Source organism: Perca fluviatilis, chromosome 15 (assembly GCF_010015445.1).
Source record: "Perca fluviatilis chromosome 15, GENO_Pfluv_1.0, whole genome shotgun sequence".
Taxonomy (NCBI): Eukaryota; Metazoa; Chordata; class Actinopteri; order Perciformes; family Percidae; genus Perca; species Perca fluviatilis.
Window position 1 is genome coordinate 8,170,065 of NC_053126.1, and position 12,307 is coordinate 8,182,371.

The 12,307-nt window shown below is 41.4% G+C and overlaps 1 protein-coding gene across 1 annotated transcript in view; it reads left to right on the forward strand.

Annotated features, from left to right (window-relative positions):
• The window catches only part of LOC120575181 (alpha-1,6-mannosylglycoprotein 6-beta-N-acetylglucosaminyltransferase B), a 61,053-nt gene that overhangs the window by 20,712 nt on the left and 28,034 nt on the right, over nucleotides 1-12,307 (forward strand). Inside the window, exons 5-8 of the mRNA XM_039825837.1 lie at nucleotides 1,979-2,088; nucleotides 3,579-3,652; nucleotides 4,789-4,956; nucleotides 6,556-6,720. Of these exons, the coding sequence (XP_039681771.1) occupies nucleotides 1,979-2,088; nucleotides 3,579-3,652; nucleotides 4,789-4,956; nucleotides 6,556-6,720 (517 nt within the window). The remainder of the gene's footprint in view (nucleotides 1-1,978; nucleotides 2,089-3,578; nucleotides 3,653-4,788; nucleotides 4,957-6,555; nucleotides 6,721-12,307) is intronic.

The following is a 12,307-nucleotide window of genomic DNA, read 5'->3' on the forward strand; positions in this document are numbered from 1 at the left end:
TATATAATTTAAAAAGTAATTAGGTTGTCTTCTTGCTCTTCAACAGCTGATAGCCCCTTCTGGGTCAGGGTCACTACAGTGTAAATAGTGTCTGTGTGTGTGTCTGTCAGTGAATTTGTGCTGACCTGCTGATCTAAATTATAGAAGAGAAGGTTTGGTTACTACTTTCCTCCTGGGCAGCATGTGGAAAAATGGAATTGGAGTTTAGGATTATATTAAGCTGTGCATATAAGCACAGTTAGATTGCTTTCCTCTGGCGCAACAACACACACACACACACACACACACACACACACACACACACACACACACACACACACACACACACACCAAAAAATACATGCTGCCTCAAAGAAATCAGTTTTACTGCTTGATCTGCATCCAGCTCAGAACCACTGTTCCATTAGTTTCTGTGAGTCTCATGTTCAGAGCTGTTTAATGAGCGATGTAAATTCCAGAAATACTACTTCATAACAAGAGAGCTTATTAAACAAATTAATTTATGTGTTTGTTTTCATGTTAAACAGGGCAATGATACAGCAGTTCCATCAATGAGTCTTGGTTGTTTATAACCTAGGCAGAACAAATCAGTAAAGTCATATGCTGATGTGCAGGGTTAAGATGTTGAAGTTTGAGATTAAGATTTACTTCTCTTCAGTTGCTGCATGTCAGATATTAACCAGTGAGTCTGGATGTGTGTTGAGTGGTTATGTAGAGACAAGGATCACACTGCAAAGGACTCCACCAGTTCAATGGGATCCACAAGTAACTGCAAACAAAGTATTTACAAGCTTTTCCTCATGCAAAATACTCTTTGAAGAGTTCAACTACCAAGTGCAGCACATACAGTTTGAAAATAAGATGTTCATCTCTCTAAACACTCAACAATTACTTCAACGGAAAGTACCCAAAACACTACATGTCAATATAACATGTCATATTTTATATATATATATCTGAATATGTTTCACGTTTTGCTGACATTGTATTGACCAAACAATTAATCGACTAATTAAAAAAAAAAAATCTGTGGATTAGTTTTGGCACTACTAGCTTCAAAGCAGTCAACCTGACTTTAAAACAGATTTTTTCGGACGCCAATAGAAAGAGAGGATTTTATTTCTCAGACGTCTCTCTCAAGAATATTTAATAATTCATTGCATAAATCCATTAACCATGAATGGAGGTAGTTGCAGTGCATTCCCAAGGTGTTGCAGCAAATGCTAAAACATTTGCCCTCTTTGCTTTGACAGTTCATTGTTTCATAGAAAAGCAACATTTGGTGAGATGTCTCTTCTTCTGTGGTGTTTGCACTTTGTAGAGCAGATACAGTAGCACAGACCTAGGCTCTGGAGTAAGATGAAACTTTAAGACTGAGGTCCTGGGCTGAACAAGTTTCAGATAATTTACTGTTCTGTTTCTCATAGACATGTTACAGATTTTCAAAATCTCTTGGAACTATAACACCGCATATACTGTATATTGCAAACCCCTTGTCTTATCTTTATTCTCTCTGTGTTTCATCCCCCATATATCCTTCTCTGTTGTAACTATTGCTTCCTGATTGTTTTGCCAACAGCTTATCGGCCACAGAGGTCAAGTGCAGTGAAATACATTTGCTAACAACCTAATTGTCTTCTGTTTTCATTTCCCCCGGGGACCTGCTTTAATATGCAGAGTTACTTTTTTTTATCTTGACAAATAAATGATCTGTCAGTGTTTTTAAAAGCTTTTTCGATTTCATGCCTCAAGTTCTCAAGAATTAGCGTTTCTTCCACTACTTTACGCTCACTGAAGGGTGGAAAAACAACAAATACAACTGGGTGGATGGAAGTAAGGAAGGAAGCTATAAAAGAAATATAGCGTCCTCTTTCTTTTGAAGGCGCCTGATTGCTGTTTGAAGAGAATGTAGGTCGTTAGAAGATGGTTGTCGCTGGAATAATTTCAGATATTCTCTTTTTTTCTTTGGGTGTTTTAGGATTCAGCCTATAGGACTATTGGAGCGGATTCAGGCCATAGCCCAGAACATGTCTGACATGGCAGTAAGGGTGGAGCAGATCCTGCAGCGCAGCATGGCCAGCGACAGAGGTACCATTTTAAAAAACTGACACACACACACACACACAGACGCACACATTCTTCCCCCTCAACACCGGGAGAATACCAACTATAACTGCTGATCCTCCGATAAATCCACCCTGCCCAATCCCTGAAGCCATCCAATCTGAAAACCCTTTTTTTCCCCTCTGCCCACATAAACCCGACTCTCAAGCCTGGATTCAGCCTAACACTTGAATGAACAATTTATGCGTGGGCTTTCTGGTCCATCATATAGAACATGACAGACATTATTCATGGCACATTACCTGTTCAAATAGCAAGCCACTGTTTGTGTCAGGGTGCGAGAGCTCCTGTGCAGCACAGTACAGTTCTCCATCGTTACTGCCATATCTTAACCACACGACTACAGGGTTTTTAAATCGCGGTGATGAATTACTGCCCTTTTTTTTTTTTATTGAGGCAGAGAAGAGGGATCGGACAGCGCGATTTAATTCACAATTCAATTCCACTACTGATTCCGCAACATTGCACTTCATGACTGAAAACCATTCACCCCACTGTCTCATTAAAATGTATCAGACAATTTGCTTATGGTCATAATGTCTGATATAATTTAAATAGGGCTGATCTGAACCTGGTTGGGTTTTGACAGCGGCAGGCAGTAGCACTTTTCATAGTGAGAGGTCCGCCGTTATTATGATAATCAGACAGAATGGCTGGCAATTATTTGTCTGTGTGATTGTGCTCTATGACGCTTGGCAGGATGCTGGCGGAGAAGCTGCAACTGCTCCTTTAATTAGGCTTTCGAGGAGAAGAAAAGAGGGGGGAAAAGGATGGAGAGGAGAGGCAGAAAGAAAAGACCGAGAGCAGCGGAAAGAGATGGATGAGGAGGAAAAAGGAGCAAAAAGAAAGGGGGGAAGATTACGATTTTTATGAATCTGCTAATGCAATCTATCTATAGTAAATCCAGTGAGTGGGATGGAGCAGAGTCTTGGCCATTCAGCAGGGGAGGCCAAGCTTTGACAGGAGCTTGTTGGCTTTAGCTCTCTCATTTATCTCTGTTCAGTCCAAAGACAGGAGGATGTATGCTTTAATGCAAAAAACAAACCAACTTAATGCTCAGGGGAAGAGCTGTAAAGACCAGTTTGATCATTATAAGCCCTGTTCAGTCTATTTATACATATAAATTGTACAGAGCTGGTTGCTGTGTTGCTAAATTAAACCTTACATAAAATCTGATTGAATTTCTAGATAATGGAAAACAAAACGGATGCTTTGATATAACCGACCAAAGATGTAAAAACACTGTAGTTATTTTTCGCCTTGCCTCCATGTTTTTATCACCTTCCTCTTTGTGTTTTGACTTCTGTGTCTGTGTCATGTCTGGAAACAAAACCACTAAACGGTGCAGCCTTTTTGCTGATTCGTGCCGGTGTCTGACGCGTGTGGTCTTTTGTTGGAGTGTGTTTGTGTGTATAGGCTTTGATAAATACCCTGCGTTTTTTCTTTTTCTTCAGTCAAGGATGGAACATTAGGACAATGTGAGATTCCTAAAGATCCCCGCTATCCGGACTGTCCCAGCAAGATGAATGTAAGTCTTCATATCACATAGAAAGCTGATGTGCCGTTGTCCTTTCTTGGTGACTCACCTTGGTGCAACATAAATTTTGTATAAGATAAGAGGATGTATAAAGGATCCTTTTGTTGATTACTTGTCTGAGCAACAAAGAAAAACAGAATATATAGAAAAGAATAAAAGAAAATGTGGGTTTATGAACACACTGCATATATACTGTATACACTGTATGAATTATAGCCGCAGTAGCAACAGCAGAAAACTGTAGTGTATACAATACAAGCATAAACGATACAGCATGTCCAAAGTGTGTGTGGAAATCGGTAAAGAAATGTAAGAAAAGCTCAAGATTTGAAGACGAAATGTGTGAAAAAACATGCACCTTCTGTTTTTTCACACATTTCGTACATATATAGCTAGATGTAGCTAAGCCGTAGAATATGTGCAAAATATACATGTGCAAGGTGCACCATTGTGTATTCTTAGTATCACAATCATGTTTATGCATGAAGTAGGCCTCCATAAATATGCCAGGCAGTCCCACTCCCACGCCATATGCATGCACTATAATAGGATGTTCCTTCAGCTCCCTACACCCTCATGAAAGCCCTCCTGCCTAATAACAAAACTGGACATTTTCAATATTTAAGTATCATGACTGCTTCCCTTGGATGTCCACTCTTTGCAGCCTACAGTGAATGTCGGAAAACGAGTTGACCTGAACGTCTCAAAATCTGCCCCCTCTCTCTTTCTAACATTTTCATCACGTTACCCTGCTGCATGACCTCACCACACTGTTTTTCTGACTCCACCTGTGAGGGGGAACCCATTAAAACTCTGTCTATTATCAGTGGTACTTGACTACTTAGCATCAAAGGTTCATGTCGTCAGCTCAAACCGGATAACATCTTATTAATAAAGCCGCTGGCTGTTTTTTTTTTTTCTGTGCATGTACTTCACAAAGGACCAGAGGCATCACATTGAAGTTAAAGTTAAAATGTGAGAGTGAATAAAAATGACAGGCAAGTGATTAGAGGAGAAGGGATGGATTTTTAACCGGCCTCTGAAGACACCTTTTTATTTTAGTCAAATGTAAGACTTTGCTAATACCTAGTGCCCTAAGAGCATACTTTGGGTCTTTTGTCTTCCAGTGGATGCGCGCTCGTTGGACCTCAGACCCTTGCTATACCTTTTATGGTGTGGACGGCTCGGATTGCTCCTTCCTCGTCTACCTGAGTGAGGTGGAGTGGTTCTGCCCCCCACTGGCCTGGAGGAACCAGACCACTACACCCACCTTGAAGCCTCTGCCCAAGAGACAGGTTAAACAACATCTCCATGTCATTTGTTTTAATTCCACAACAGCACAGTTAGCTGAAGGGGGGGGAAATGGGAACCCAGCACTGGGCAACAGTTTGACATACAGTAGAGTTGAAATAATTACTGCAGAAACTTTAGTCCAAGTTCCTCCAAGGCACAAGCAGCCAGGAACACAGTAGCCGGTTTCTCAAGTGGGAGGCATGTCCTTGTCTCTGCAGGTTAGTTTCACACATGTTCAGTGTGAAGAGATGGTAAACAGACTGCATTTATATAGCACTTTTCTAGTCTTTGCGACCACTCAAAGCACTTTGCAATACAAGCCAGCATTCACCCATTCACACATACATTCATACGGTTCCCGAGGCTACCATACAAGGTACCACCTGCTCATCAAAAAAATATTCACACTTTGACACGTAGACAGCAAGAGCCAGGGATCGAACAGCTGATTGGTAAACCACCGCTCTATCTTCTTAGCCACAGCCGGTATATATGACCATTATTTAGCAGTGACAAGGCAGCTGGTGTAAAATTGAAATTGCATAATTAGTCACAGTCGATTGAGAAATGACAAAAGACAAACCTAAGCGGCAGAATGCTAAAAATCATTTTGCTGTTAAAATACTGCCACTGTAGATTTGGTAGCTTGACACTGATGCTACGGAGTGCTTATAAACTTATTTCCCAAGTTGAAACAGAGCATTTATTACTTTGTTTTTTGATCAATAGCTCCCGGGAGAATTTCAATACCCACTTTCACAGGATGCTGGCTGTCATCCCCAGTTTTCATTGCTGTTTGCCTTTCTGCGTCATTTGATTTTGGTTTTCAGCATCAACACATGATGCATTGTGTTTACAATCACTCCGCAAAGTCTATCCCACCCTTCGCCTCTCCCTGCCTCCCTCTTTCTCCCCAGAGTAGGCTAATGTACAGCCCGCATGATGGGACCTGATGTGAATTTATTCCGCAGTTCTACCTTCTGCTCTAATTGCCAGCCTATATTCACTGAGACTAATCCCAAGGCTCCCCTTGGGTTCTCTGCATTTTGCTGTGGCGCACACAAGTTGCTCTTGAGAGCAATAATTCATCTGCATAGTGAGAGTACAGTACAACTCTACATATTGATTTTTGTCTTTTTTTGTGTGTTTGGGAGAGGCAGTCTGTGTTTGTGTGCACCAGTTTCTCTTCTGTATATTTCTAAGTCCTCTGTGCTCCACCATGCAGTTATTCCATTGATTAAAGCTCACGTGCTGGTATTGCGCTGCGATGCGGTGATTATAGTGGGGCATAGGAGGAGATGTAAAATGAGAGCAGACTATTTATGAGGATGATCCAGAAATCCCTCAGGCAACCAGTCTGAGAGGCCTAGCCCAAGGGCACTAGCAGATAACATGATATGACAGCTATTATGTGCTCAATAGTCTCCTCTGATAAAAAGAGATCCACTTTTATGTTTTTTTTAGTATCCCACCCCTTCCGCTTCAGGCCAAGTTATCAATCTGAATACCAGCCTGTTCTTAGTCTACATAAGAAAAATGAAGCACTGGGTTATGAGAATGCCACATCAGAAGTTCTCTACACTTCTGTTCCTGTCTTCCAGGCTGTCTTCCAGTCTGACATCGGGGCTCTGCTGGAGCAGGTGGGCGCAGGGAAGGAATCACTGAGCTTCATGAAGAGACGCATACGCAGAATGGCAGCACAGTGGGCCTCCGCTGCTCGACGGCTGGATGACAAGCTCCGCAACCACTGGAGAGAGCAGAAAAGGGTGAATATGAAGCACACACTTTATGCTTCTGTGCACACTGGAGGATGAAAGTGTGGGATAAGAGAACAAGTCTGTGTTGTGGTTTTATCTTTTCTAAGCGAAGTGGTTGCAAGATGCCGAGCCAGTAAAAAGTGCTTTTCTGAGATTTTCTTTCTTATTTCCTGTAACTAAAAAAAAAAAAAAAAAAATATTCCTCAGCTCCTAATTTGATCTAAATCCATCTGTTTAGGCTTTAAAGAGTAAACCTCTTAGCACAGGATGTTTTGGATCCAACATCAGAAAGCCAGACAGTCCTCTGCTGCTAAGTTACCAGAACAGCTGTGAGTTTGTTGGACTAACATCTTCTTTTATCTTCAGTTCTCTGTGTGTGTAAATCGCAGCATGCTGAGTGGCAGACAGAGTAGATAATGGTGCAAAGGGACCCCTAGCTGGCGTTTATTAGCTTTAGTGCCCTTTCACCACTGACATTTACAGGGACATTTCCACAGTGTCAAAGAGTGCTGCCTGCTGCCGTCTGATGAGATGGCATTAGATCCCTCCGGGCGGGTATGTTAAAACCTTTACAAAATGACTTGTAAGGAATTAACCCAGAAAAATCTTAAAGTAGAAATATACTGTAAATATTCCAATGTCTATCACTTAGATGTATGTTACATGCAATAATACACTATTGTGCAGAACTTTCATCCCTTGATTGAGGTGTTTTTGCCTTTTTGTGGCTGTTTGATATGTTGATGACACAAGATGATTTGTTTGGTGTTTAAATGTTCATGTCTTGTTGCCAGTGGGGTGCCAGCAGTATTATTTAGCTTTGAGCTGTGCTTTTTTTTTTCTTTTTTTTTCCAGAATATAGTGGTTCAAATAACTGTTGTTAAACGCTCAACCAATCAATCCGTCCAATTTGTTTCACACCCACATAGATTATAAGAGCATGAAATAACTCCACCGCAATGTGTGCAGCTCTGTGTGGTTCTCTACCTAATCCACCCTATACTTCCATTTATATACAACATAAGGTTTCTTATCACTGCCTGACATCCTGGGATCGTTTACACTGACGAACATATGACTAACACCGTAAAATCTTGGCACAACAACATCCTCGTTGCAACACTATCTTTATACCCACACTATAGGTGAGCAGTAAATAAGCCTACTGTAATTTGAGAGGCCTTCACATCTGTTGAATGAATGTAAAAAGTACTGTATGTACAATAGTATCCGGAGAATATACAGTAATCATATTCATGATGTATACAGTGTCTCCATTAATCGACACTGCACCCGTTTTACACATTTTGTTCAGTTCGAGGAGTCCAAATCAACTTGTGAACAATCTTGTTTAATGTCTTGCGTGGCTCTGGAGGAGCTTTCTGAAGTCTGAAAGAATAACCCCAATGATGTCACAGTGATGTCATCAGGGTATTCTCGGCATGGGCTGGAAACTTAACACTAGGCTCGTTCGAGATGAGCCAGGTCTGCGTAGAATAGATCACCGGTGATCGCCGCCCAGATTTGTGGCCGACTTGATCCCGACTTGCTCTGATGTCATGCACACGTGGGCAACGACAACCTCACGAGGTCAAGGCGGCCTCAGGTTGCTTTTCACAGACTGCAAGACCCAGGCGGACCCAGGGCATGCTGGGAAACTCCTGCCTCTCAGCTGATCTAACAACTGATTGTTTCAGAATCGACTCAAAATGATGACGTTTTATATGAACTTTTTATTGTTTTAGAATCAGAGAGATTTGAATTGCTATTGGTCTGATTAAAAGGCTTATTCTGTACCGAACACATTTTGTGCCTGATGGTGACGTTTAGAAATCTAAATCCGTTCTGATTACGGATTATCTACAGTCTGTTGTTTATTATCATCAGCAACAGATCGCATGTAGAGCCTTTTGACAGCTACTCTGTCTTAATAGATAAATAACTGGAGACTGTGTACAAGCTGATATATGGGTCTGATAACATTTTATTAAATCAGCTGGAAACTGTCCGACTTTACCGCAGCTTTTTGTCACCGCCCCTTGCTGCTGCCGCCTGCTCTCGTCCACTTTACAGGCGAGGCACAGTTCATCTCGAACGAGCCTGCTTTACTAACCGGAGATGTGGGGTTTGAAAGAAGTGGCCAATTACTAGGCAGGAAAGGTCTATTGGAAGGCTATCCAGTTGCATTATGGGAAGTGTAGGATCCAGTGTTTTGGGAGTTTTACCCACACAAGGGAGTAAAGGTTCAAAATATTGCAGCCTCTTCTTTTGGTTCGATTTTGACCTTTTGTTTTTTTATTTAAACTGTCACTTGTGAGTGCCCAAAACATTATGGAGGTATGATACTAAATCATTAGTATAATTAGGGCCAAGACATTTGACCTCATAATGTTCCTTTTTTTTCTCCCTTTGTTACATCTTACCTCATTTTGGGGTTACGTCCCTCTTTTTAGCGTTAAATCTGTCAAAGTCACCACCCTGCTAAGAACATACTGTATATTCAACATCTGTTAACGTGCAGCACTGCGGAGAGAAAATGTACTGTAACCAAATAATTTCCATATGAATAAAATGGTTTATTTAGAAAAACAAAAAAGCAACCATATCTGAAGCATTTCATGTTTATTTTGCTTGAAGCCCCATTCATTTCCGACATCTGCGACATGTTTACATGCATGTCTGTATGGAGTGTCATATTAATAGAACACTGTTAATAACAGTGTTCTATTAATATGACACTCCATCTGTTATTATATGTAGGCTGTGACGGACTGGGAACAAAAAACGGCCCTGGCATTTCCACCCACCAGCGGCCCACCGGGGGTGGGGGGTCGCAGATAGAACTTTTGACGCACGTAAACGTAAACTCTCATGCTATAAACAACTGCACCTATATATATATATATATATATATATATATATATATATATATATAGTTGTATGTATGTATGTATGTATGTATGTATGTATGTATGTATGTATGTATGTATGTATGTATGTATGTATGTATGTATGTATGTATGTATGTTATATATATATATATATATATATATATATATATATAAATAAATCATCAGAGCCAGCCGCTCCATAATAATATAATATTCTGAAGTAGCCAAACTTACTGTACCCACGCCCGCCGATAGGGGGGGACAAACTGGTCTGTTGTCCCGGGCCCACAGTAGGGGGGGGGGGGGCAGAACTGGGGGCCCAGAACTGGGCCCTCATTAAATTATGGAATAATTGAAAAACTTTTTTTTAAATAGGCCTATTTGTGGAAAGAAATATGTAATATTTGAGTTACATAAAAGCTTTTTATTTGTTTTCTTCCTAATTGTCCTTGAAATAGTGGTCAAGAACCCCCCCACCCCCAACACAAAAATGGTTTGGCCACTTATCAAAAGTTGATGTTGTTTTCAGTAGATTTTAAGTTCAGTATGCTCAAAATGTCCGGTCAGCACAAGTCCGGTGCTCAGAAAAGGAAGGAAAAGAGAAGAAGAAAATAGAGGCCTTAGAGATTTTCTAAACAAATATTTTTTAAAAAAGGTGGTGACGGTGAAGCTGGAACTGTCAACGTAGAGCAAGGTAAAAAAACAGCGTAGCCAACGTTTACGAGCCATGTTACGTAAGCTAACAGGCCAGCTCTCATGTTAACGTCCATTAGCTTGTATAAAAGCCTGAGACAACACGTTCTCTTTTACAGAAAGAGTTGAGTTTGGTAGCTCCGTCTCCGTCATGAGACAGAGAGGAGAGAGATCCAGCTGCTGTCAGGGGACAGAGAGAGTGATGCGGGAGGGGCCCGCTGCCTCGCAACGGAGGGACAGTCAGGCTACCGGTGAGAGAGAGAGAGAGAGATGCGGGAGGGGCCCGCTGCCCTGTCGGAGAGTCTGAGCAGGATGGATCAGAGACTGATCACATTAATTTCAGTGAGAGATGTGAGGAGAGGAGAGGAAGAGCATAGGAGAGGAAGAGCATAGGAGAGGAGAGGACCAGGAGAGGAACAGGAGAGTAGAGGGAACAGGAGAGGAAGAGCAGGGGAGAGGAAGAGCAAGGAAAAAGGAGAGATCTGGGCGCGGGGGGCCCATCTAAGCTTATCTCGTCCCGGGCCCAGGCAAGACTGTCAGCTGGCCTGACTGTACCTACACTCCCTCCTGCAGCATTGGTCTTACTTCTGGTAATCCACATTCAGACCCACGGCAGGCTTGTTGTTCTGTGTTGGTTAGTTCCATAGATTTATTATCTCTTCATCTTCCTCTTGCTCGTTTTGTTCTTCCTCCTCCTCATATTCCTCACTGTCCATGTCTTTCTCCCTGGTGTGCTTGCTCAGATATAGCGCTAATGCTAGCTGAAGCTGCACTTGATTAAAAACAAAGCAGTCAGTTTGCAGTATTTTTCACCGTCAGCCAACAGTGCTCTCTTATATTTCTCTCTTTTTCTCTGCCCCCCCCCCCATTGTGTCGCTTGATGCCTCGATTCATTTTTTTGTCAACAGTATAGCTTCCAATTTTCAACTTCCAACAACCACGCTGACGCAGACCATAGACAGTATATATATAAAGACGCTACTCGATTCTGTCTTGAAATTCCCAGAAGGCATTGTTTCATTTTAACTTTTGCAAACAAATATTCAAATAAAAGAAATGCTGGTAGATTTGTTTTATTTCAAACCATGCACGTTTACGTTTTTGAACATCTGATCTGAATAAGTAATTTTGCTACAAAACAATACAGACTAATGTAAAAGTCCGTGACTGTAGAGGGTAACCATGACTGTGATATCGAGAGACTCATATGTGGTGTAAATACTGATCAAATTATGATATTGCTAGATGTGAAGGATTTGGACAAATTTGGCTATCGTTTGGCCAAAGAACATTATTATTGATGCTTGAAAGGGGGCCGAGAGAAATTATATGGGCCGCTCTTTACAATTAAGTGGCCGCATGGCTTTGACAATTATGTGGCTCTCTGATTTGCCGGCCGGTCCAAACGGCCCCTCTGGCATCTGCCCAAATGCCAGATTACCAGTCCGTTACTGTATGTCGGTATAGTAAAACATGCTGAAGATTGCATTGTAGATCCAAATTTCACCAAATTGTTTCACTCCGAACGTGCGGACAGCTCTCCATAAGAAAAAGAAAAGTTGCTTGATACTGCAAAAGCTTAAAAGAAACACGAGGAATGAAAGACATTAATTTGTAGTGTTTCGCTTTTGGTAAACGAGCTGACAGTATCCTGGCGTTCTGCTGTGTGTGCTTTTCATCAGTTTCTTTCATTGGCTAGTTTTCAGATGGATAAATCAAAGCCTGTTCTGTTAATAACAATTTGCTCTTCCAAAGTTCTTCCCCACTGTGGAGAGAGCTCTGTGTTTGACAGTAATAGTTACTGTCCATTTTAACCAGACCCTGCAGGCTTGGCTTCCATCGCTGAAACACTGAGTGCTGTTAAGAAAACAGAAATGGACAGATTTGTAGAGAAGAGAGATTTCTTTCATTAAACGTCTGTTCTGTCTCGCTGTTTTGCGTTTTCAGAGTTTAGCATGAATAAAGCATATCCAGCTCTTGCTTTACCCTCTAATACTCAGTTATGTTTTGGT